The following is a 26,888-nucleotide window of genomic DNA, read 5'->3' as shown; positions in this document are numbered from 1 at the left end:
GCTCTTCAAATTAGTAGAAGTTAGAAGTACATATAATTATGTTTTTATTTCTTAAGTCTATAAAATGCAACAAGATTCTGAGAAGATATCCTTCCTTAAATCGAATAATAAAGTTAATTTAATGGCAAAACACATTCATAAACATCCTTATGATATTAAATGCCAAAATAAAATTTTAATTACTTGTCTACCCTGTACTCACAGGGTAAAAGTTTAGCCTAGTTTTGTGCGAATGTATATAACACACAGAAACATAGATAAATATATTTTTGACCAATATGACAAGACGATATATATGGTCTAAAATAGCAAAACTGTATATCTAGTTTGTCCTCGGTCCCAAAGAGACAAGTTTTCTTTTTTGCTTTTTTTGTGGATTGTATGCAGATTATATACATGGCCCTATTAATATGGCTAAGTATTAGTATAATGATTAGGTTATCAGTAGTTTTAGATTTTGGCATGAGTTAAAAATGCATTAAATCGTACAGAGAGCTCATGTCTTTAGTTCTATAATCCATGAGTTTCCAAGAAAAGAACTACACTATGATTATTTTTTATAAATACACAATTTTCTGTCGTCTCCAAAGTTTGAAGGCCATAAGCGTAACCTTTACAAAAACTTAAAGCAAACATTTGTCTTCAATTTGCTCGCCCATATTTCAAGATTGTGTTTTCCTTTTTTGCACACAGACGCCGAGTCCTGCTATGAACCGCATGGGTTGGGCGCTGCGCACATTACTCGTTGCTGATAACTCAAGTTGTCTTAAGGATCGCAAGGTGAGTGAGTGAGCTGAGACGACAATTGCCAGACAGCATGATGTCTGTTGTTGCTTTCTTTATGGCTGCCAACTAACTTTTTTATGATGCTAATTATATAAATTGTCTCTTTGCGACCATTGCCATTGCTCACCAGGTTTCGGGAAAGTTAATACGCAAGTGTGCGCCCGGCACGGAGCTAGTGGATTGGTTGGTCAACCTATCGCCCATTGTACATACTCGTGCCCAGGCGGCTGGCATGTGGCAGGCTCTGCTCGAAGAAGGCGTTCTGACTCATGGTGAGTGTATACGAGTATTTTGTGTGCGTGCTGCTTTTATAACAATTCAATTAATCTTGCTTTTTACACATTTAACAATTTCCACGCTTCTTGACGCTTGCCTTTCACCAACGCAGTCAATAAGGAGCAACCGTTCAAGGATAAGTGCTTTCTGTATCGTTTTCGCTTGGATGAGGAGGGAGGTGCTCCAGCAGCTGGCATACCAGTGGCAGAAGATTTAAACACGGCTAATGAGTACATACGCGAGGCATTAAGCACGCTCTTCCAACGCGGTCCTGATGCCACGTTGCGTATGATATTACGGAAACCGTAAGGAAATAGTACCTAAGTGTTTTTAAGACTTGTTTTGACTTGTTTGATAGAAATGCGAGAACACAAGTGGCTGTTATGCTAGTTCGGTGGGCACACTGTGCGTATGCGTTATATTTTGTGTTGATTGTCTTAACAACGCTTTTACCTGCTAATTAGTTTCATTATCCAATACATACATGTGCCCCTGGCTGAATGGGTTGGCATGAAATCCCACTATTTGGTTTAATCAATTTCCTCTTCTCTGCCTCCCTCCCCTCATACAAACACACACAGGTCGCATGAACGCACACCCGAGGAACTGGAGCTGGTATTTGAGGAACTCGTGCATATTGCCGCGCTCTCACATTTATCGACTAGCATCAAGCGTGAACTGTCATCTATAATTGTATTCGAAGCCCACACACAGGCGGGCACCATACGTAAGTATACATATAGATGGTACATGTGTGCTTAGAGTTAACGTCAGCTGAATATAAGCTGAAGCAGACATAAATTAACTGACCGACATGGCCACATCACTCTGCATTGTGCAATTTCCATTAAATTAGAGTTGCCGACTCTACCACAAACGTTTATTTGTGTGTACGTGTATGTGCGCCAAATGATTTGTCTGATCGAACTGATGTCACAGCCACTGCCAAAAATATTGTTTTAATGGAAACACACACACACACACACACAACTAAATTGGAAACACTCCATTCGATGTTATTATTATCAAAATCTCAAAAATATATAATTTTGATTGAACCCGTTTCCCATTTATAGACCCTTTATGGGTTCGAGGCCCGCAGGAGATATTAACTATACAAAATCTTGTTTTTTACAATTGTTGTTCTTTGTATTGTGTTAGTATTTTAAATTTATATAATTATTCTACATTCACTATTCCACTATATTAAAGGCATATGCATATATTCGAACAACATGTTTACTTTGTACTTGTACATTTAAGGAGTTTTTCAACGAAGTCCTCGTACTTGTATGTTACTTTTATCGAGTATCTTTCGTAAAATTAACAAAATGTTTAAAAATTCTTATGGACCTGGATAATTTTCATATCAAAAGTAATAATAATAATAAATTAGGTTGTCTTTTTATCAAAACTCGTTTTTTTTTTATTTTTTTTTATTTAAATATTTTTGTGATTATGAAGATTAAAAACTTTAATACAAAAATAAAAACATAGAATTAACATAAAATTATTAATTTAGTTCCACACATTTAAGTAAAGAGAAGAAACACAAAATGCGTCAACATTTTATTTGCATATTGAGCCCCTTTGTAATCACGGCTACTCAAGCGGGTAGAATGATTGGAAGCAACGCGCAGAGTTTTTAATTAAATAAACAACAATGCCATTTCATTATGGCTCAATAGCCTGAGTGAATATAATTGAAACGCAGACAACGAAAAAGGCTAAATTAAACCCTTTTATTCCTTCATTTTTATCCTTGTTTGCTAATGACTACGGCTCATTAAATGAATGTCTACACCAACGTCATTGAAAACAACAACAATGGCCACAACAACAACAATGACAGTATTCAATCAAGGCGACGAGGGCCGATCCTGGTACATCTTGCTAAAAGGCTCGGTAGATGTTGTGATACATGGCAAGGGCACAGTTGCCACTTTGAAGACTGGCGATGATTTTGGCAAATTGGCTCTCATAAACGACGCACCAAGGTGAGTTCTGCTTCCCATCCTTCTTAAGCGAAATGTTTTAAAATGTTTGCCAACAAGGCCACAAACTTATTTTAGTCGTGCATCGCACTCAAGCATCTATTGAATAAAGCCCCTCTCCAAGTATAGTACATACACAAAGAAAAAAAATCGCTGAACGTTTTAAACTGTCGAACAAAAATTTGTCAGGCAAAAACTTGTACCTCAGTGTCCCTTCTAAAGTTAGCAGACTGCAACAATTCTTGGCGTATCACTTTCATCTTTGTTAAGAGTTGAATAGCCACTTTTTACTTATATTTCAAGAAGAAAACTTTTAACCTGGCAGCACAGAACAATAGCGCGCTCAACAAGTCGTCTGTGAAAATGGTAGCTGTTGTGTGCTTCGGCAAAAGAAAAAGGAAAACAACTGCATCGTCAATAGCCTTATTAAGACCATTGTTAGTCTCTGAACTAACAATTTGCCACTAAACATAGCACTGCATTGAACTTAGTCTTGTTTTGTTCACTACGTATTCATAGAAGCTCAAAGAAAATAATTTAAAACTTAGATTTTGATATTGTTGATATTAAAGCAAAGCTTCAAGCTTGCAATAGCATTTTAAAGCGCTAACTTACTCAGCTCTGTGTGAATGCATTCATTTATTTATCATTGCCAATATCCTGCTGTGAGTGATGAAATGCAATTCCGGCTGCAGGAAGGCACAGTGTGAATATTTTCTTAGCGCAGCGCTTAACATAAAAAAACAGAACGAATAAAAATTGAAATGCTGAACTTTTCTATTTAACTTTTGAAAGTTTTCCAGCAAGAGTTACCGACAGAATGCAAATCCAGCAAGCACAAAACATGAAAAGTTTACAAGAGAAATGTACACCCTCTCTCAGACTTTTTGCTTATATTTAATAAACATATATTAGATTAAAAAATGCTGTCCAAAAACGAACAGCTGCCGAATGAGGGCCAACAGTGCGTATAAGTAATTTTTTACAATTTATCTATTGCTTAACAGAGCTGCTACCATCGTACTCAAGGAGAACAATTGTCATCTATTGCGAGTCGACAAGGAGCATTTCAATCGTATATTGCGTGATGTGGAGGCCAACACCTTGAGATTGCAGGAGCACGGCAAGGACGTTTTAGTGCTGGAACGCGTGGCCAAGCAACGCGGACAACATTCGGCATTCAAGTGAGTAGCGTATTTTAATTATTTTTAATGCCCCAATCTAATCAATTTTAAATGAACGTAAAATTCTTAATTGAAAGCAAACAACAGTAACTTTCCCAGATATCTGCTGCTAACGCATTTAATTCGGTGCAATTGTGTGAAAAAAATACATGAAATTTTTTCCTTTATTGCCGTTTTTATGAACATATAGTATTTGATGGCCGAGCGCTTCGAGGCATTTATCGGCGCATTGCCGTGACCCAATATTAATGCTTTTGTTTGGTCTTCCATTTCCAGATACACGGTCATGTCGGGCACTCCCGCCAAAATGCTGGAACACTTGCTCGAGACCCGACTGGGACAGACGGTCAGCGGCATGGATCCATTCCTTGACGATTTCCTGCTCACACATATTGTTTTCATGCCCGTGGTGCAGCTGGTCGACGAGCTGGCCAATTAATATCCTTTTCAAATCACCAATAGCTGGCAAACAGCTTTAGCAGTTATGCAAAAAATCAACAAAGGAAGGCAGCAGATTGAAAAATGTTCAAAATAGTGCATTAGGCATTAAAAAAGTGAACACCCATGAAAACTCAAATACAGGGTCTTCATTTAAAGCAATATTTTTACGAGTTATAAAGCTAATTTGGTTGGTTAGCATTGCCAGCTGAATTGATAGTATTTTTTCAGTTTGTTGTGAGTTCTGCATTGTAGTCGTACTTATTTGAAGCATCTAGAGCATCGTCAATTTAAAATAAGCCCATACAATTCAAACCCGCATCGATAAGCCCATTTTAACATATAGACGAATGCTTATAAGTACTACAAAATTGTAGGTCTAGAAGCTTAATTCGTAGCAATAATTGTGATCAAAGCCATGACATTTTTATTTCTTAAAATTGCAACCATTCCGTTTTTGAAAATTGGCAAGCAATATACGTATAGCAGTAGATTAGAGTGACAGCTTAGTTCACCGAAGCAGCAGCATTAGTTCTTTGATATAAATTGAATATCTGAAGGCATATATTACGAAATGCGGCCACGTTTTATAACTTACGACTTAACTCTGCGCGTATATTAAGGGGCGAGCTGCAAATCCATACAGCTAGATTCCATTTCGCATTCCTTTTTGGGAGCCGTGCCTAAAAGGCCCTTTACTGCCTGGAATGGGCGTGCTGCTGTCATAACACTTTAAAAATTCACACAGAACAACTGAACATGGACAGTGTTGAGCCAGTCACGTGCCTTGAAACGCAACGCCCTGGGGGTAACAAACATATCCATAGCGACAGTTTGAGTGTCAGCAGCACGCAAACCACACGCAGCCCCACCGAACAAAACAGAACCGCATACAGAATCACAACCAGAAGCAGGAACCTACCAGATGAGAAGAAGGGGCATATATACCTACATATACGTATACACCCACTCACAACAAGGCTAACAAAGAACACATTCACATCCGTTCGAACAAAGCAACTGTTAAACCTGTTGTTGAAACAAAAGCCACAACAGCAACAACACCAACAACACGGTCGAGCTAGCTTTGGGTCAACAATTTGGTAATTTAGTGCGTCAGTAGAAGTTGGGTTTTGGGCATATACTCATACATAAGGTTCAATGATGCTCGAAACTAATCCCACAATCTGCATTGGAATACGTGATATGTTTAATAAGAAGGCAGGCAGCCAGCGGCAGGACTCTTGACAAAAGAGTGGAGACGGTAGGAATATTCCTGTTGTGCGTGCGTATAAGGCTGTAAAGGTGTATTGTTGTCAGGATAAGACCTGCTTTACTATTCCCCCCCCACATTTGCATTTGCATTGGTTCTGTCCTTAACCACCGTGTACCTTTCATTGTGATGCGCATGCTGAGGCCCAGACGCCGGAGGATCGGGAGTACATAATCAACTTTAAGAAACGCGTCATACACTTTATGCAGAAATGGGTCATGGCCGTGCGGCATGCGGCCTTCGAAGAGCCCAGCGTGTGCGATTTTATTGAGGACTTGGCTGCCGAAGTGGAGGCTGATCCCGATTTGAATGAAGAGACAAGCATAATACACAACGTGCTCACACAAATGGCGCGATACCAGGAGGATCGAAATCAGAATGCAGGCCAAAAGTGGAAGCTCCCTCCGAATGGCCAGCCAATATGTTTATTCAGCGGCAATGCGACGCCATCGAAAACGGTTATACGACCGGATGATGACAGTAAGTACAAGTTTAAAAATTTTTAAGCCATTCCACAAGCATTATTTTACGATTTTATACCCTTCATTGTAAAGTAACACCGGGAAGAAAGACTGGTAGACTAAACTTTGTTTATTAAGATATTAAAACCCAATTGAAAATTCAGAACTTTGTTGTCATATTGAAAATAACATAACAAAAAGATTTAAAACTAGTATAGCCTTTCATCCTTTGGGTACAGGCTATAAATATATATATTGTTCAATCTAGAACTAGTAAGGCAATTTGAAAAATTTTACTAATAAATATGATAAAGAAGGCCCAATATTTCCTAATAATGTTAATAATAAATGACCTGCAATTATATTAGTTGTTCATCGAAAATCTAATGTGTCTGGTCGAATTACATTTCTAATCGTTTCAATACATACTATAAATGGCATTAAAATAGCAGGAGAAACTAGATGAGCAAATATATGTTGTGTATGATTAATTCATCCATATAATATAAAACATAATCACAATGGGAAAGCAAGGGTTAATGTAAGTGTTGAATGACTTGTTCTTGTAAAAATATATGGGATTAGTGAAAATAAAGAAATAAAAATAAAGGTAGATCCGTTATTGCTTAAAGGACCTAGTAAAGTTTTATATTCTTTGTGTAATGTTAAAAGAATTCAATTTCAGATAATGTTATATCGTGAAGGTATTAATCAGTAAATAGGTGGAGTTATTAATAATCCTTAAAATTTTCTTAATCAATTTAATGATAGCTTAAAACATGCAAAAGGGTGAAATACAGAAAATAAATTAGTTACGGCCTATGACCATCGATGAATACAATTTTGTTTTAGAAAAAAGTGAATCGTATATAGCGTTGATTGATATTGCAGTTGAAATATATTATAATATATTTTGAAAGAGTATTTATTTCCTAAGCAGAATAAATAATATTTTTCAATAAAGATGTTTCTCCTTACGTTTTTCTAAAATATTGCTCCTTAAACACTTTTTATTTTAATGTACGATACTATATCTAAAGAGAAAGAACAAAATCGTTATAGAGATATATGAAAGAACAGACTGTTAGAGATCTTCTCATCTAGTCTTGCTGTTGTTACATATGAAGTCTGTCATGACTTCGTATTTTCTTTTCGAATATATAAAGGTATATATCAAGTATTTCCTTCTGATACAGGATATAGAAATGTTCAAATGGCGTGAATAAATCGAATCAAAAATATTTTGGAATTAATTGTCTGGTTTCTATATATATTTTTTATATATTTTAAATCTTTATGGGTTTTTTCGTTTATTGTTTCTCGCTTTACACTGTCGATTGTTGTTAACCATTTTTATTTCTCCATTTTGTTTAATTATGTAGTAAAGGTGCTGCCTGCACTCTTAACATTAAGTTATCCTTACCTCACTTGTTAATTCAAAATGTGAATAAATTGAAATTGAAAATATATATTAAATATAAATATAGAAAAATAGAAATATAGAGTGATAAGTAGAATGTATATGTCTCGTCATTACAATAAGAATCACCAATTAAATAATTGATAGGAAGCTTATGTTATATTGTGATTGTTGTAATTCCCAAGCACTCACTTATGTAGCATTTTTTTAAGTATTTATCCGAGTAGAGATAATGTTTTTTTACTGTATCCCCGGTTATTTGCAGTCATTTTTCGTGTGTATTGTGCCGACCACACATACTGCACGCTGCGATTTCCGATGCATACGACCGCAGAGCTAATCAAGGCTTGCGCCGCCGATAAGCTTCAATTGAATCGCGGCCCCGAGGACTTGTGCCTGGTCGAGGTGAGGTCGAATGGAGAGCGCGCCGTATTCAAGGATAACGATGTGAGCATACCAACTGGCTTATCGCTCAACGGCCGATTGTTTGTGTCCGTCAAGGATCATTTGGATGCACTGGTAATCAAAATTGGCAGAATCGGCTTCGTAGTCTTGGTGTACTAAGCGCCTTTTTTATTTCCACTCAGACACCACTGCAGGAGCAGGAATGCCCCACAGAGGGTGTCGACATCGATTTGGAAGTTTTGAGCACCAAAGAGCTGGCCTATCACATCACATTGTTCGAGTGGGATTTGTTTTGGGCAGTGCACGAATACGAGCTCCTCTATCACACATTCGGACGGCATCATTTCGGCAAAGTAAGTGAATGAACAAAGTTCTGGCCAACTTAGTTAGCTCTGGCCAAACGTTGGCATTTTGCTTGGCACTAATTTTGCTGAATGTTTACTTGCAAAATTATAAGTAAAATGTCTGAAATCATTTTATCATAGACATATCATTAAATCATATTCGAAAAATTATTGAAATATATGCTTCTTTATTTCAATTTTGCAGTGAATAATTAAATTTTGAATATTATAATTGTTTTTTGAATAATTAAACAAAAAATTTACGTTGTTCGTTGTACATCGTTGGAGGTAAAAAAAATTTGTATCAATACGAACCACTGTGCCACAAAGTTCTGCCTCCAACAACAAACACATTCCAGTTCATAGTTTGCAAAGCACCTAGGTGTGCATCTTTTTATCATGAACATTTTTCATAAATTCTAAGTGCAATTTTTAAGGCACTTCTGCCAGCAAATTGAGCAAACGAACTTACCAACCTGTAAGCGAATCACATACTGCAAAAGCAACTTATATTTAAATTTGCACAGATAACGGCTAACCTGGATGTGTTTCTTCGACGCTTCAACGAAGTGCAGTATTGGATCGTCACCGAACTGGTCTCCACGCCCAGCCTAAGCAAACGCGTAGGTCTGGTGCGGAAGTTCATTAAGCTGGCTGCCTAGTAAGCATCTAGAGTACTCTATTTAAAATGGATTGATTAAATGAAAACCTGAAAATTGCAGCTGCAAGGAGTATCAAAATCTCAATGCATTTTTCGCCATTGTCATGGGTCTCTCCAATATGGCTGTAACGCGACTACAGCAAACCTGGGAGAAAATACCATCGAAATTTCGGAAAATATTTCAAGAGTTCGAGGCTCTTATAGATCCCAGTCGCAACCATCGGGCGTATCGCGTATTTGTGGGCAAGCTTCAGCCCCCTTTGGTGCCCTTCATGCCGCTGCTGCTAAAGGACATGACATTTGCACACGAAGGCAACAAGACGAGCCTGGATGGACTTGTGAATTTCGAAAAGATGCACATGATGGCGCAAACAATGCGAACCATAAGATTTTGCCGCTCACGCAGCCTGGGTAAGCATTTCGAGTACCCTTACATACTTATATATACAAACGATGACTTAATTTTAATTTAATATTTTTGATGCGACAGGTCTGGAACCACCATCACCGAAGAGCGAGGGCGAAGTACGTTCGTACATAAGCAGTTTTCGTGTGATTGACAACCAACGCATTCTCACCGCCCTGTCACAGAAAATAGAGCCCACTAGAAAAGTTTAGATGTAATTTACAAGTACAAGTACTAAGTAAATTCAATATATGTTGAGCAGCCGCTTAAAGGCTTAAATAGCTATATTGTCATCAGTCAAATATTGAAATATTTTATATAAGTGTCTATAATATGTGTTTAACCCAGAGGCGAAACCGCATGGAAGTAACTTCAACAAAGAGCTTACCTATTCTAACAAATTGAGCATTTGAGTCTAAGCATTGAAATCTTAGAAAACTCCATCTCTACACTAAAACAAAACTTATTATTAAGCTTAGCCAATACCCCATAATATACACATTATAAATAGATACATACTTAAATATTTAAAACACTATTTATATATCAAGTTCTATTAAACTTAACCGCATTTTGTGGTAAATCTGTAGATCTATCAATGCAGTGGTATTGACCTTTTGAAACTTTATGCTGTAGTACAAAAGTCTGTGAAAACAATTGGCAACAAAGGAAAAAATATAATATGGAGTGGCATTTGAGAGCGTGATACTAAACTATTAGAAGAAACAATATCAGAAATGCACTACAACTTTATCCTAAAACTCTGCAGCACACATACAAGTATATAGTACATAACCACTACTACTATTTAAGTACTAAGTTTCAATATTTTGTAAAAATGTATAAAACAGAAGGAACCTGCACTAGCGTTCAAAAATGCAAGTACTTGTAGAATTCCGAACCCAAAGTAGTAACACAGACAAAATTTAAATTAAAAAAATTAGCAATTTATTTTTCTATCACTAATTGGGAAGTAAATACTATAGAATAGATATTAAGCAAAATTCTAGTTGAAACTAGTTATTAGCAAATACATACTTGTATGTAGTAAATAGTTGCGCATAAGTCACGTAGTCCTAGGTATTTTAATTTTGTTTAATATTTTTATTTTAAAACTTTATACAGAAAAATACTAATAAATTACAACTACATTAATCTATTTTCATTTGTTTAATTTATTCACTTACAAAGATTTGCAGATTTGCATCCTTTTATTTTTCCTGTCCCTTTTTCTTAAAAACCTCTAAAAACTCCTCCACTAAAATAATAAGTTATGTTGTTACATCCAAACTATCTACAATTATTATATTTATAAAAGCTACATAAGTCATGAAAGCAAAATGTAAACACTGGAGAGGGACCTTATTAGTTGTAGTCTATAATATTAATGAATTCACATACGAGTGATGTGTTTTAGGTGAATGTTTGTCAGTATCACCTTAAACCTCGAAGAGATAAGACGTGAGACTAGCGATCTGTGCACAAGTGCTTATCTTTCTATTAAAACAACAACAACAATAACTCAAAACAAACCACTATTCAAAGTAAAATTCGCAAAGACAAAAACAACTCTACAATAGTGCAGTTAATACCTTATCTCTAAAGGGCCCCGCCCTACATATATAAAAAAAAAAAAAAAATGAATCGCCCCCCCGATTTAAGTCAACACTACGGTGTAAAAACAAACAATAACAATAACGACGGCAAATACCTACTAATTACTAGAGATGACGACAGTAACTTTGATAATGTGAATCCATTTATAATTAAAAAAGTAATCGACCACACCTGCAATGGTGAAGTCGAGAGTTGTAAAAAAACAAGAGCTGGCTCTCTACTTATCCAAACAAAAACTTACCTACAAGCCCTAAAACTCCTTAAACTAAAAACTTTTCACAACTTTCCCGTCACAGCAAGTGAACATAAGACTCTCAACTCAACAAAGGGAGTAATTTACTCAAATGAGCTTCGTACCATCAGCGAAACCGAAATTAAAGAAGAGCTTAAGCCACAAAATGTGATCGATGTACACAAAATTTACCAAAAAGTCAACAACTCTCTTAAGGAATCCGGACTCATTACTTTGACCTTTGCTTCCCTTACTCTCCCCGAAAAAATAATGATTGGCTACGAGCAAGTCACCGTACGACCATATGTGCCACGCCCACTAAGATGCCAACAATGTCTACGATTTGGACATCCAACCAGCGCCTGCAAACAGACTTTCAAAACATGCCGCAACTGCTGTCAAGAGGAACACACTAAGGAGGACGAGACCTGCAACAGAACCAAATTCTGCATCAACTGCAAAAACGAAATTGAAAACAACCACTCACCCATGGATAAAAACTGTCCTATATTTTTGAAACAAAAAGAGTTGACAGCAATTAAAACAATTCATAAAGTAGACCACAAATCAGCTCTACAAATATATAACGCACGTCACCCACTTTCAACCACAACCTACTCCAAAATAGTAGCCAATTCTCCGAAACAGACATCTCCAGCGCAGCCGAACACCTCATCTAGCACATCGAAACCCGCACACAATACCATTAATAACCTCAGCACCACGCCTACAATCAATACCACTCACCAACCAAATCTAAAAAGAATCATCACATCTTACGCCGATATCGATATGGACACCACACCACTGATGCAAGACCAGCCTAATCACCAACACCCTCAAGACGACCCCAAGCTCCGAATTTTTCACGCTAAGCAGAATACTCTTACCAAGCCCCTAAAATCTAAAGAAAAACTTGACCCGAAACTTTTAAATTCAAAAACTTAACAACACCAGTGCTACCACAACACTATCATTTAATTTAAATACATATATATATATATATATATATATATATATATATATATATATATATATATGTATTTAAATATAAATATAAATATAACAACAAAATGTTGAAAGTACTCCAATGGAATCTTAATGGATACCTAAATAACTACAACCAATTGCAGCTTTTGATAAGAAAATTCTCCCCAAAAATTATATCTCTTCAAGAGACCCACCTAAATACGCTAAGAAACTTCCCTATCCCAATCAACTACCTTATATACAATATCAACTCTGCTGGCAACGCGTCAGGCGGTGTCGCTATTCTTGTACACAAATCCATTCATCATACTGAGATACACCTTCAACAAGACTTCGATTCCGTTTGCATCAAAATCCACTCTAAATTAACCTTCAATATTATATGCTCATATATCCCCCCCAATCATAAGATTACCATCAATAACCTAGAAAATGTCTTCAGCAACATAGACACTCCCACCCTTATCACCGGTGATTTCAATAGCTGGCATATGCTATGGGGATCGCCCCGTAATAATAAGAAGGGACACATCATAGCCCAATTTATACAACAATCACCGCTAATCCTACTAAACGATGGCTCTCCTACCCATTTCAGTACACATAGCACCCTGACCCATGTTGATCTCACTTTCGCCACCCCAATTCTCGCTCTTCATTCCTCATGGCACACCGAATCCGATACCTTCTGCAGTGACCACTTCCCAATTATCACATCCCTATTCGAAACCAACTCAACCCCAATAATAACTCCCAAATTCAAACTAGATAAGGCAAACTGGCCAAGATTTCAAGACGCTAGCTACCATTTTCACCACCAACGCCCTAAAAGTAAAAATCTGAACAAGGAATCAGCAAACATTCAAAAAATCATTCACCAAAGTGCGAACTGTTCCATCCCACAGTCCACTTACCAACATAATATAAAACACCAGGTCCCTTGGTGGAACAAAAACCTTCAAAAATTAAAACAATCTAAAAATTCCCTTTTTTTAACACTAAGACGAAACATATCTACTACTAACATAATTAATTATAAAAAAGCAAATGCACTATTCAAACGAGAAGTAAAAATAGCAAAACGCACATCCCTTGAATCCTTTACCGCCGAAATCAACCCCGGCTCTTCTTCCTCTAGGATTTGGAGCAACCTACGCTCTTTCTGTGGTCTAAAACCAAGTCTTTCAATCCACTGCATTACCAAATCAGATTCCCAAGTCAATATTACAGACAACTTAGCCATAGCCAATGAACTGTGTACCTTCTGGTCTGCCGAATCCAGTGATGAAAACTTCTCCAACACCTTTATTACTCTGAAAAACAGCTCCCTACTAGCCCCTCCCAAGTACCGGCCGTCCGCCTCTGCCTTAAAAATAGAGTCACCTATTTCCACTCTCGAGCTTAACATAGTTCTTTCAAAATTAAAAGGAAAATCCCCAGGCCTGGATCGTATATCTTACGCCATGCTGAAAAACCTCCATCCCTCAGTAAAGCTCCGTTTAGTGGACCACTTTAATAACATCTTCAATAGCCACATACCTCAGCACTACAAGCTGAGTAAAATAATTCCCCTAAACAAGCCACATTCCGATAAAACTTCCCTCAACTCTTACCGTCCCATATCCCTTAACTCGTGCGTTGCCAAAACCCTGGACAAAATTATCGCCAACCGGCTATGGTGGTTTGTTTCCCATAATAAATCAATTGATAGCCGTCAAACAGGTTTCAGAAAAGGAAGGTCGATTTCGGACAGTCTACTAGTTTTAGACCACTTGATTTCGTCCTCTCTATCTACAAAAAACCATGCCTCAATTATATCACTCGACTTTACCAAAGCATTTGATAAAATTGGCATCCATTCAATAATAGACGAGTTGCGTTCGTGGAAAATAGGTCCTAAAATAATCCAATACTGCGTTAACTTTATGACCAACAGAAAAATTAAAGTTTATGCCAACTACCACTTTTCCTCAACCCTTCCCCAACACAACGGCATCCCTCAGGGATCACCCCTGTCAGTTATCCTATTTATCATCGCCTTCAACAAACTTAACTCCATAATTAATAAACACAAGCAATTTAACTTTTGTGCGTACGCCGATGACTACCATATATTTAAAAAATTAAACAATAGCTCTCAAATAGACATAGACCCTTTACTCACCGACATTCTCTCCTGGTGCGAGCATTCAGGGGCCAAACTCTCGCTCTCTAAATGCAAGCACCTCCATATTTGCAAAAAGCACTCCTGCCAAATCAAACTTTCTACCACTCTTACCCCTATAGAAAATACAGACAAATTAAAAATACTAGGAATTACATTTAACAAAAGATTTAACTGGCTGGACCATATATCTAACCTAACCGCTTCAATTTCAACACAGCTTAACATTATAAAATGCATTTCCAACAATAAATACAACTGCAGCCAGCTCAGCGTTATTCACACTATTAATTCCCTAATAATGTCAAAGATAGATTTCGGTATATTTCTTTACGGAAACTCCCCTGCTTCCTATTTAAAGCCAATTAAAACAATTTACCATTCCGCAATAAGATCTGCTCTTGGTGCCTTCCGCTCCACTCCCATATACAACCTCCTCTTCGAAGCCAACATGATGCCAATAGATATCAGAACAAAATTTTCCACAGCCAAACTTATTAGACAAATTTTACTTTCAAACGGATCACCACTGAAACCAACAATAGAAAAAATACTTAAATCAAGAAAGCCAAACCCTAATATTCCATCCGCCCTACATAGAGCCCTGAAATCAGTTTTAGATCTTGGTCTACCCTTCAAACCTTTTCCCCAAGAGAGACACCCTATTCCACCCTGGAATGATGTATCTTCCGCAATAGACATCTCTCTACACCAACTACCCAAACTCATTACTCCGTTACAAGTTTACCACCAAAAATTCCTAGAGCTGAAAAATACCTACTCATCTTACTCATTCATTTATACCGACGGCTCCAAAATGAACGGTGCAGCTTCTTTTAGCATAGTAGCTAATGATTCTCACCAGCAAAACCTATTACCTTACTACAGTTCCATCTATACAGCCGAAATTATTGCCATCCACAAAGCAACACTTTTATCGCAACTCTCTCCTCATCCTACAGCTATCTGTACTGACTCCCTTTCAGCAATAAACGCCATCTCCAATTCCACCAATACTTCATATTACCCATCTGCCATAAGACAATTACTATTAAAAAACATTAAAAAATTAAAACTAATATGGATTCCTGGACACTGCGGGATAAAAGGCAACGAAGATGCAGATAAGACTGCCAAAGACGCTTTTCTCCTCCCACTCACATTTCACAATAACTTTAATATCACAGATATCCTAAAACATATAAAAAAACATTTCAAATCCGAACAAATATCTCTTTTTCATCAAACGAACTCATACTACAATTCCAACAACACAAAAGCGAATACAATATACGACTACGGTCGAAATCAATCCAAGCTTTCAATTCCTCGCTCCACTTTCTCGAAAATTATTCGTTTAAGATTGGGCCACACCAACCTCACTCATAGTTACCTTTTTAATCGTCCTCACATAGCGCCCCTGTGCCCTATGTGCACCAACCAGCGTATAACCATTCAACATATCCTGGCGGAATGCCCACATTTACAACCTATACGAAATTCTCTATTCCCCACAATAAGCCCCGTCCAATCCCTTTTTGATCTCAATCCCCTTAATATAGAAACGATAATCCGATACCTCAACAATAGCAATACCCTTAAGGCCCTATAACATAATTTGTACATACAATAAGTTAAGCCCCGTCCTATATATTTATATGTAACAAATTTAAATATCCTTAACTGTTATTTAATGCTAGCTTAAGGCCTCGTAGCTATAGCTAAATATTTGTTCGCCTGTACATTTTACATTGCAGCCGAACTGTTAATAATAATAATAATAATAGGTGAATGTTTGTAGTGAATAGTACATACGTAAATTTATTGTACTTTAATGGATATAGACCAAATATAAAACAAGAATTGTGCTTATTGACAAGATCGGGAAACAAAAAATTTTGTTAAATTTACATAAATTATTAGTTTACTAATTTGCAGCTGCACAATGTCATTGTAGAATTAGTTACAGAATATAATTACAGTTTGAAGCAAATCGGTTTGAATTTTATTCTATCACAAATAATTTTCAGGAATTGCGATATATTGTTTTTTATATAAAACTCGTATAGGTTAAAAAATAATTAATGAAATTACCTATTTATAAAAATGTTGTTTTCGGTATGTCATATAAACACAATTACTATTTTATAGTAAGAATCCGTAGTTTATTATACGTATGTCTAGAATATAACAAAAAAAAAAAAACCAAATCCTCTCCCAAAAAGGTCTCTCATACAACGACAAATATAAAACAAGAACCGAAAAGTAGGTTACTTACCATAGACAAAAACTCATATGATACAATATACAAACATTCATACATACATACTTACATACGTTCCTTGGTTTATATATTTAACAATAGTGCAATGCATCAAGCGTATCAACAAGCAGCAACAGAAGAAGAAATCATTGGTTTCCACCAAAGCAAACATACATAAGTAAATAATATTATACTCGTATATTTGACAACTTACTATATAGTAGTTATATATGTATATGAGTATTGTAAACACCAAGAAATAAATGTATATGTACTGTTAGTTTTGGGAAGTAATCATATTTTATTTAATGTACATTTATGAATACAAGTATATATTATCTAAAACAACGCAAAACACCAATTTTTAGTATGAGCTATGTGAAAAATATGTGAAAGTGTAAAGGCTTTTATTACTTTATCTACATACCTGCAAAGGCGTCCAATTATAACTTTTCTAGTGGGCATAATTCTTAACAGAAGTATTGTAATGTCATATGAAAACAGCAGAATAGGAAATACCCATATTTATATACGTGTACATTGTTTAGAGAAATGTATGTGTATGTTAGTTGTATTTAGACGTAAGTAAATTCTCCTAAAGCGTTTGTGGCAAATATTAAAGTACATACATATACAGCTATATATTTTTGGGCATTTCTACTCTATACCCATAGAAAAATTAGAAAGGAACTTTATTGATAATATTTTGGCAAAAACAACTACTGATGTGCTATTTGAATAATAGTTGCCAATATAATAATTTACAACTATGTATACAAAAAAACATAAAATTCAAAATTTTTAATTGTGATTAGATTCGACAATCTCAAAAACCTATGAATACTTTATTTATACGATATTTTGATGATTTCATTTTCGAACTTTGCATAAATTTGGCAAAACGATTATACAATTTTAAAAACTATAGAACAACATTTAATTCCGAAAAATGATACATTTAAATAGAAATATTGCGAAAAAAAATCAAGTTGATATAGCAAACATAAAAAGTGCAAATCTAAGCCGATGTTCAAACCAAATATATACTATATTACATCATGTACTACTAAATGTTCAAATAACTGTTTACAAGTTTTATCAATACATATAAATATTATCTGTTACACTACAAAAACAATTAGGCGAAACTACATACTATATATTGAACTCACCGGCATTAGTTGAATGTAAGTGCTTGATTTCATAGCGACCACAAATGCTCGAGCCCCGGCAAGAACCTCGTTTGTTGGATGCAGGAACTCGCATGAAATCAACACACTACACAGGAAATAATAAAAAAGCATAGTTTTAATGAAATTCTCGGAAGAGATCACAGTAAGATTAAAACACCAATAATATATATAGCAGCAAAAAGATAGCAACAATGCATCTGCTGTCAAAATAAGCTTAAACATCAAAGAAATATAATGCCTGGATATTAAGAGAGTCTTCATACCAAGTTTGGTGAATGTGGACTGAACCATCTTCAAAATCCAGGCGTTCATCCAGACAGACGGACCCTTTTTACCCTACAGGTAGAGGGTAGAACAATAAAATAAAATATGCAAAGTGAAGAAAGTAAATTTGGAAAATATTTAAATATTGCAATAGCGTTACATACATATATAAATGTACTTATATAAATGTCTAACATTTCTAAATCCAGCTCATACTATACTTTCATATTTAAATAAATTTGATGTGTTAGCAGAAATCGCCTGTTTTTAATTGGCCCGCCGAATTCGTGACACGATGCTGATGTGCGTGCGTAAAGCTTTAAGCTTTCCGCTAAAAGCTTTTGACAGCACAGCTATCGAAGGTAAATAATGCATATGGTAGGGAAATACTATTACGTGGCAGCCGCAAATGACGTCACACGCTCACGTCTACTCTATGCGGTTGAGTGATTGAAGCTAAATGTACAAATTAGTACAAACCGGCTGCTGGCACGGAACAGTTGGGAAGCATTGATGCTGGTTGAATAGATAACAAGTGGAAATCGCAATACGCTTCATATTAATTGCTGACAATTATCAACAAAATGCCAAATCTCGCGCCCAAAATTACACTAAATAACGGCCAGAGGATGCCATTGCTCGGACTAGGCACCTGGCGATCATATGAGTCGGAAGCATATCACGCCACACGTGCAGCTATCGATGCAGGCTATCGCCATATAGACACAGCTTTTGTGTACGAGAACGAGCATGAGATTGGACAGGCGATTCGCGAAAAAATAGCCGAAGGAGTCGTTAAACGTGAAGACATTTATGTTACCACCAAGCTGGGTGGCATACACCATGATCCACAAGTGGTTGAGCGTGCATTTAAACTCAGCTTAAGTAATTTGGGCTTAGACTATGTCGACCTCTATTTAATGCATTTTCCGGTGGGTCAGAAATTCCACAATGATCGCAATGTGCATGGCACGCTTGAGCTCACCGATGTCGACTATTTGGACACATGGAGGGAAATGGAAAAACTAGTGGACACTGGCCTGGTGCGCAGCATTGGTCTCTCCAATTTCAATGCAGCCCAAACAGAACGTGTGTTGCAGAATTGTCGCATCAAACCGGTGGTAAATCAAGTGGAGTGCCATCCAGGTTTCCAGCAAAAGAAGCTCATAGCGCACGCCACTGAGCGGAATATCGTGATTTGTGCGTATTGTCCGCTTGCGCGTCCTCAACCCGCACGCAATTGGCCACCATTTATTTATGACGAGAAAGCGCAGGCATTGGCCAAAAAATACGAACGCACGCCGGCCCAGATTTGTCTGAGGTATCTTATTCAAATCGGAGTAGTACCGCTACCCAAGTCCTCGAGCAAAACCCGCATAGTGGAGAACTTTAAAGTATTCGATTTCGAGCTAAGCCCGGAGGACATGGACATTATGAAAAGCTATCACAGCGGCGTACGGACTGTGCCTTTCTCTGGGATGGCTAGTCACAAATACTATCCTTTCCATGATGAGTACTAGAGATGCATATGTTATATATTTTTTTGGGTGTTTGCTTTTCAAATAAACACATTCCGACCATTTTAATAAACGTTTTTATTTGCTAGTATCTTATCTACTTTGAGTATTTTACATTAAATACTATTGTATATGGGGAACACTGCGGCTATCTAAGCTAACAAGGTCTTATATTTGAATTAAAAAGCTGTATGAAATTGTTTATTCGATAAGGTCCGCAAGATTTGCGTTATCAAAAATTCAAGAGAAAGTTGTCTCCTACATTGTGAAATGGAACGGCGCTGATTGGACCTGTCCACTTGTTTAAAGCAATTAATCAAGCTGGCAGCACTATATTTTAAGCTTACTGTAAAGCTTCTTTAGCGCAATGGAAACTCTAGATGCCAACATATGTTCCTATTGCTACTGGATTAAACAAAACCGCTTCATTTAATAATTGTTCCGACATCTGCAAAGATTTATTGAAATGTCGCTTTTGGTACGACGCATATTACGAGCCCCTTGGCTGCTCAAGGTAAGTTTCTTCATTCTCAAATATAATGCATTGCACTAAACTATTCCTTAACAGAAACACTACAGTTCAGAGGACGCAGCTACTGCTGCAACAGGCAAGACAATACCCAAAAATCCGCTAGAGGACAAACAATCCGCACAACTGCAAAAGGAGAACGGTGCAATATTTGACAAGAAACCATTCAAAATTCACCTGGAGGAGAGTAAGCAAACAAGATCGCAGGCTGCCGTAACAAAATAGTTTACATAACCCCCCACCAATTATATTCCACAGATAAAAACTATAGTTGGTGCTTATGCGGAAAATCGAAATCTCAGCCACTCTGCGACGGCATGCACAAAAATGAATTTCTAAAGATAAAGCAAAGGTAAAGGGTAGAGATAATTCAGCTAACAACATAATCACTCTATTAATTTCCCAATAGGCCCATTAAATTCAGGGTTGAAAAGACCGGCGATTACTGGCTCTGCAATTGCAAGCAGACTACCCATCGGCCCTTCTGCGACGGCACACACAAACAGCCACACATCCAAGCGGCTGTCAAATAGTTCAAGCTATGGTCAGATTTGCAAATAGTTTGTTATGTCCGCCTTTGCCAGTGCATCCCCTGTCGTTACGCCGGCTAGCCATCGGCTCAGGGTCAGATTCGACCGCGACAGGGGTGCGGCAGACCAAGGCGGACATAACAAGATGGCGCCCAATATAAATACACCTGGGTCTACATTTTAGCAAATGTTGCCCCAGTTCGAAGCGAAGTTAAAAGCCAGAGTCTTGTTGTTTGTTTTTTTTGTTGATTTGTATTCTTTATTTAGTGTTTACATGTAAATTTCAACAGCAATAGCTGCTGGCGGCCCCTGAGCTGGCGGGAAACGGTGCAACTGCCAGGTCCGTGGGTGAGCTTCACTAGGGCTCAGCCCATCGTTGCCGCAGTTGCATCTTTCTTACAGCGCGGTGTAGGTTGGTAACCAGCAGAATAGGCGCAGCGAAGGAGCGAGTGTAGCAGGTCCGTGAGGGGTCTTGGTGCCCACTCATTGTTGCCCTACAGGGTGCTCTGAGGCTGGAAAGATAGAGAGTAATGTCTGTCAGGTGTTAAGTAAAGAATAGTCTAGTTGCCTTATGTTTTTTTTGTGTTAGTTACCGTTTTTTTTTGTGGTTGTTTGGTGGTTCTTATGAATGGTTGCGTAGTAGGTCCATGTCCTGTCCCAAGCGGAAGGAGCATCGTTGCCCTACGTAGCAGAGCATAGGAGCAGCAATTCGCCATAGCCCGAGCAAGATTTGAGTTTTTAGTCGGCGCCTGGAAGAAATTGGGTGGTGTAAAGCGTGCGATACATATGTGTTTGTTTTGGTTGTTTACCTTCTACAGTGACTGCGTGCCGTGGTGCAGCGTCATACTGAGGATCCTCATCTCACCCTTACATGTCTAGTGTTGAGCCTGTGAGAGTAAAGAAAGATTGTTTTGATTTATGCTATTGTCTGTTAGTGTTAATTACCTTTTATTTATTTATTTGCGTAGCAGCAAATAAATTATCAATAGACAGGGAGTCCATTGTGAATGGTCCCGGTCAAGCACAGCTGTTCCTGGGCTGAACCATCGATATTAATAAGTATCGACAGGGTATTTTGGCACAGATTAGCAGGTCTGTGCATAGGGCGGGAATTTGAAGTTCGACTTATCGTTAGTTTGTTTTTTTTTGGAGTAATTTTTTTCACTTAGTATTTTTTTTGTTAAGTCTTTTGGTATACATTTATTTATTCTCATTTATTTATTCTTATTTATTTATTCCTTTTTTTGGTTGTGTGTTTGATGGTATTCCTATATATATATATACATAAGCATTTGATTGGATTAAATAATCCAACGGGTACTTAGCTAAGGATATTATCCCCGCTTATCATTTAAGAAAACACATACATACGAGTGGACCGATCTATTTATTTATTCGGAGTTTGCTCGTTTATAATATAGATATAGTTTTTTTTGATATTATAATCGGCGGGTACGGATCCGAGTACTAGCAGTGGTTTTTTTTGGTTTGGATTAACAAGGTACTGGGAAATGAATCTTGACCCGAATGTTACCCGGAAGGTCAGGCGGAGTCAGGAGTTTATTAGAAATAGGCCATTGGTTCACTTGGACTCTCCTCCTCACGTAGGATTGAGTGAGGCGGGCAAGCCAGCAGAAGCACTCCATGATGACGCATCGCCGCCGAGTGTAAACGAGGCAGCGTTCCGAGGATTCGGGGATGAATTTCCGAACAGTTCCGGAGCAACAGCCGGCGCACGCGCGCATGACTATGGCGGTGAAGAGCAGAGTGGCAGAGCCGAGTCTGCGCTGCCAAGCGAAATTCGGTCAGCGATCAACGTGGCATTAGCACAGGCCCACGAGACGTATCGCGCATCGTTGTCGTCAGAAGTAGAGGCCATTCGAGAGACGATGCAGGCCAGCATGCTGTCGTTCATGCGCGAGATTAATGAGGCAGTGGCAGCGCTGAGGCAGGAGAAAACGCATAGCGCGCCTCCGTCTGTAGCACAGGCGCCGGTGGGCAGGCCAGAGCGAGCTCACGCGCAAATGCAGCGGCCAGCCTTAGGCGGGTACGAGCCGGCAGAGAAAGAAAGAGATTTTGTAAGTAGTAGACCAGCAGCTGCAGCACCGACTCACCTGTTCGTCGACAACCGAACTTTAGAGGCAGAACAGCGGGCACATGTGGAGCAGCGGCAGTTCTCAGCCGATCCGTGGATGCGCGATTTGGGCCCTGACGTGCACAGGCCATTAAGGCGAACCACGATGGGAGACTCCCGGCCCGACGTCGTCCACATCAGAAAGTGGGGCCTTGTATTTGATGGCGAAACCAAAGGAATGCCGGTGGCAGAGTTTATATTTCGATTGGAGCATTTGCAGTCCTTGTATCAGGTGCCCTGGGCCGACGTGTTGCGAGACTTCCACTGCCTGGTGAACGGGAGAGCGAAAGATTGGTATTGGATGTACATACGTACCTCGGGCGTGCCGGACTGGCCGAATCTCCGATATGGGCTGCAGCAGCAATTTCAGACTCGAAGATCGGAGTTTGAACGAGAGCAGGAGCTGAGGGAGCGGAAGCAGCGGCATGGCGAGAGCATAGAAGAGTATATTCAGGCGATGCTGGTGTTGCGTTCTCGGTTGGTGTGTCCATTTTCGGATTATGACCTTATTAAGGTGATAAAGACAAATATTAAAGACACCGTGTCTAGGGTCATCTATCCGATGAATATAACTAATCTGCAGAAGCTGAGAGAGGAGTGCCAAGACGCCGAAAAGATGCTGGCAACGCGTTGGGCGCGGCCCTCAGCCAGTACCAACTACGGGCAGCAGCGAGAGCAGCATCGAGTACACGAGCTGGACGTGGTAGCAGAAGGTACACAAGGCGGCCAACTGGAGCATTTGGAGGCGGTATATAGGCCACATGAAACTGGTGGGAGCCGCTCGAATCTCAAGTGTTGGAATTGTGCACAACCAGGGCATACATATTTCGATTGCGAGTCGGCGGTGCGCAATATGTTTTGTTTCAAATGCGGACAGCCAGGCGTGGTGCTGCCAAGATGCCCGAAATGCCGTCCGGGAAACTCGGAGAGGAGTCCGACGCAGCCGGAGGAGTCGCACTCTCGGTAGACGGTGAAACGCGTACCTCCGATGATACAGTAGTTAGGATAGGAATTAGTAGCGATAAGGATAGTACCGTTAGTCATATTTACTCACAGATATATAAAGTCAACCAGGCAGTCCCACCGAAGAAAGTATGGTCGCAGCGGAAACCCTTGGAGCAGCGTCAGCGCGACTATGAAGTAGCCAGGAACCGCATATTTGGTAGCCAGCACGAACCGGATGCGAGAGGGGCGTCGAAGACATCCTTGCGGGCGCGTAGGAGACACCGCGAACGCCGACAGAAACGCCAGGCGGTGTGTGCCGCGGTGAATTCTGCATGTCGTTCCGATAGCCGCCCATATGCTACGGTAGCGATTGAAGGCAGAGAATTTACCGGTCTGTTGGATACCGGGGCGTCGGTGAGCTTGCTGGGAAGTGGTGCCATAGAGTCGGTCCGAAAACTAGGTTTGGTGGTACGCGAAAACAAATCCGCGGTAAGGACAGCCGGCGGCGCGCCACATTGCATTATTGGCAGCGTGATGGCGCGCGTTAGGTATAACGGAACAGAGTCGGAAATGGTATTCCACGTTTGCCCGTCGTTGTGCCAACCGCTTTATCTGGGCGTGGATTTTTGGCGCAGGTTCGGTTTGGCTCCGAATGTGATCCCGGCTGTGGACGAAGGACAGCACGTGGCTGAGTTGGAGGAGGAGCGCTTAGGAAAGAGTACGCCAACGGAGCCACACGATTTAGAGGCGTGGCAACAGGAGAAGTTACAGCGAGTCGTGGCCCAATTCAGATCCTTCGAGGAGCACGGTCTGGGTAGGACGCCAGTGGAGCAGCACCACATTCAGTTGACGGAGGGGGCACTGCCAGTGAAAGAGCGTTTTTATCCCGTGTCGCCGGCAGTGCAGGCGCTATTGTTTGCAGAAGTCGACGAGATGCTTCGGCTAGGGGTTATCGAGCCAAGTGAGAGTCCATGGAGCAACCGAGTGACTTTGGTGAGGAAGCCTGGAAAGAACCGGTTGTGCTTAGACGCGAGAAAGCTAAATCAGCTCACGGTGAAGGATGCTTACCCACTCCAGAGCATTGAGTCGATCTTGAGCCGAGTGGAGGATACCATTTACATCAGCAGCCTGGATCTAAAGCATGCTTTTTGGCAGATCGAACTGGATCAGGAAAGCCGGCAGTACACCGCGTTTACGATACCAGGAAGGCCACTGTATCAATTTAAGGCCATGCCGTTCGGGTTGTGCAATGCGGCGCAGCGCCTTTGCCGGGTGATGGATAAGGTGATTCCCCAGCGTTTGAGAAGCCATGTATTCGTGTACCTGGACGACCTTCTCATAATATCCAGAACGTTTGAGGATCATTGCAAGGTGCTGCTGGACGTGGCAAGTGCTTTGAAAGTAGCCAATTTGACGATTTCCTTAAAAAAATCCAAGTTCTGCTACAAGTACTTGAAGTATCTGGGGTTTGTGGTTGGCGATGGTGCGTTGCGGACGGATCCAGAGAAGGTCGAGGCGATTCGGGCGATTTCCTTGCCGACCAGCGCAAAGCAGCTCCGCCGATTCTTGGGGACCGCTGGCTGGTATAGGCGTTTCATTCGGAATTTTTCCACGATTTCCGCGCCGTTAACGGACTGCCTGAAAGGCAAAGGAAAGTTCCAATTATCGGGCGAAGCGGTTGCGGCATTTCAGGAGTTGAAAGGGGCACTCACCTGCGCGCCAGTGTTGGTGCATCCAGACTTTCGGAAGCCGTTCGTGATCCAATGTGACGCGAGCCAAGCGGGCATAGGAGCGGTTTTGTTCCAACTCGATGCAGACGGGGCCGAAAGGCCGATAGCTTTTTTTTCAGCGAAGCTTCGGGGCGCTCAGCTGAGCTATAGTGTCACCGAGAAGGAATGCCTGGCTGCAGTAAAAGCGGTCGAAAGATTCCGGCCGTACGTTGAATTGATGCCGTTTAAGGTGGTGACTGATCACGCCAGCCTGCGGTGGCTGATGTCATTGAAGGAGTTGGACGGTCGATTAGCGCGGTGGTCGTTGGCCCTGCAGAGGTTCGATTTTAATATTGAGCATCGGAAAGGCAAGGAAAATATTGTAGCCGATACCCTCTCACGGCCTTTCGAACTGGAGGAAGTTGATTTTTTTGATTTCGAGACAACCGAGTTCGAAGGTGCGGAGTATACCGAGCGGCTGAAGCAAGTGCGGGAGAACGCGGAGCTATTTCCGGATTTACGCGTGGAGGATGGGCTGTTGTATAAGCGGGCGCAGTTCACGCGGCCCGAGCGAGAGGAATTTTCCTGGAAGCTCTGGGTACCGCGTCCTGTGTCCGCAGCCCTTATACAGCAGGCCCATGAGAGCGACGCGGCTATGCATGGGGGCATGAAGAGGACCATAGAACGGCTCAGGCAGTTTTTTTTCTGGCCCGGGATGGTGGCACAGGTGAGGAGGTACGTTGCCGGCTGTGAAACGTGCAAAGCAACAAAGCACAGCACGCAATTAGCGAGGCCGGTAATGGGCGCCGAAACCGTATCGCTCCGACCAATGCAGAGGCTGTATCTGGATTTTCTGGGGCCGTATCCGAGGTCCAGGAGAGGGAATACCACCATTCTGGTTGTTCTTGACCATCTGTCCAAATTCGTGTGGTTGCGAGCGATGCCAAAAGCAACCGCGGCGGCAGTGGTCCGGTTTCTGCAGGAGGAGGTGTTTCCGGCATTTGGAGTCCCAGAAACCGTCCATACCGACAACGGTAAGCAATTTGTGGCCAACCAATCCAAGCCAACCATCACCCACGTACGCACGGCGAACTATGCCCCACAGGCGAATGCGGCGGAACGCGTGAACCAGACAGTGTTAGCGGCCATCAGG

General features: G+C 40.0%; 3 protein-coding genes and 1 long non-coding RNA gene across 5 annotated transcripts in view; 3 read left to right on the top strand and 1 right to left on the bottom strand.

Moving 5' to 3' along the window:
- Window positions 1-10,807, top strand: part of LOC115634645 (rap guanine nucleotide exchange factor 4) — a 61,068-nt gene extending 50,261 nt beyond the window's left edge. For both annotated transcript variants that reach the window (XM_030532502.1, XM_030532503.1), the window contains 13 exons: window positions 694-780; window positions 917-1,058; window positions 1,175-1,367; window positions 1,644-1,789; window positions 2,915-3,059; window positions 4,064-4,240; window positions 4,517-4,678; window positions 6,070-6,431; window positions 8,098-8,351; window positions 8,420-8,590; window positions 9,109-9,242; window positions 9,304-9,653; window positions 9,733-10,807. In XM_030532502.1, the coding sequence (XP_030388362.1) occupies window positions 694-780; window positions 917-1,058; window positions 1,175-1,367; window positions 1,644-1,789; window positions 2,915-3,059; window positions 4,064-4,240; window positions 4,517-4,678; window positions 6,070-6,431; window positions 8,098-8,351; window positions 8,420-8,590; window positions 9,109-9,242; window positions 9,304-9,653; window positions 9,733-9,860 (2,451 nt within the window). In that variant the 3' untranslated portion in view covers window positions 9,861-10,807. The remainder of the gene's footprint in view (window positions 1-693; window positions 781-916; window positions 1,059-1,174; window positions 1,368-1,643; window positions 1,790-2,914; window positions 3,060-4,063; window positions 4,241-4,516; window positions 4,679-6,069; window positions 6,432-8,097; window positions 8,352-8,419; window positions 8,591-9,108; window positions 9,243-9,303; window positions 9,654-9,732) is intronic.
- An 8,056-nt stretch (window positions 10,808-18,863) lies between these two features.
- On the top strand, window positions 18,864-19,957 carry LOC115633663 (aldo-keto reductase family 1 member B1). The gene has a single exon (XM_030531108.1). The coding sequence runs from the start codon at window positions 18,956-18,958 to the stop codon at window positions 19,889-19,891; it is 936 nt and encodes a 311-aa protein (XP_030386968.1). The 5' UTR covers window positions 18,864-18,955; the 3' UTR covers window positions 19,892-19,957.
- Window positions 19,958-20,268: 311 nt separating this feature from the next.
- LOC115633841 (CDGSH iron-sulfur domain-containing protein 3, mitochondrial) lies at window positions 20,269-21,157 on the top strand. The gene is made up of 4 exons (XM_030531332.1): window positions 20,269-20,402; window positions 20,457-20,604; window positions 20,676-20,769; window positions 20,827-21,157. The coding sequence occupies exons 1-4, from the start codon at window positions 20,355-20,357 to the stop codon at window positions 20,948-20,950; spliced, it is 414 nt and encodes a 137-aa protein (XP_030387192.1). The 5' UTR covers window positions 20,269-20,354; the 3' UTR covers window positions 20,951-21,157.
- A 19-nt stretch (window positions 21,158-21,176) lies between these two features.
- Window positions 21,177-22,031, bottom strand: LOC115633842. The gene is made up of 3 exons (XR_003996393.1): window positions 21,893-22,031; window positions 21,757-21,834; window positions 21,177-21,696 (listed from the first exon to the last, which is right to left on the bottom strand). It is a non-coding gene; the product is annotated as an uncharacterized LOC115633842 (long non-coding RNA).
- Window positions 22,032-26,888: the final 4,857 nt, after the last annotated feature.

The sequence above is a fragment of the Scaptodrosophila lebanonensis genome, unplaced genomic scaffold (assembly GCF_003285725.1).
Source record: "Scaptodrosophila lebanonensis strain 11010-0011.00,11010-0021.00 unplaced genomic scaffold, SlebRS2 tig00000001-arrow-pilon, whole genome shotgun sequence".
In the NCBI taxonomy this organism is placed as follows: domain Eukaryota; kingdom Metazoa; phylum Arthropoda; class Insecta; order Diptera; family Drosophilidae; genus Scaptodrosophila; species Scaptodrosophila lebanonensis.
Note: the sequence above shows the minus strand (reverse complement) of the source record. Positions and strands in the feature narration are given on the sequence as shown.

What these genes read in the sequence shown, in the direction of transcription:
- LOC115633663 (XM_030531108.1), top strand. Translation starts at nt 18,956, where the DNA reads ATGCCAAATCTCGCGCCCAAAATTACACTAAATAACGGCCAGAGGATG.
- LOC115633841 (XM_030531332.1), top strand. Translation starts at nt 20,355, where the DNA reads ATGTCGCTTTTGGTACGACGCATATTACGAGCCCCTTGGCTGCTCAAG. An exon ending in GAGCCCCTTGGCTGCTCAAG is followed by an intron (nt 20,403 to 20,456) that starts GTAAGTTTCTTC and finishes ATTCCTTAACAG; the next exon opens with AAACACTACAGTTCAGAGGA. An exon ending in TTTCTAAAGATAAAGCAAAG is followed by an intron (nt 20,770 to 20,826) that starts GTAAAGGGTAGA and finishes ATTTCCCAATAG; the next exon opens with GCCCATTAAATTCAGGGTTG.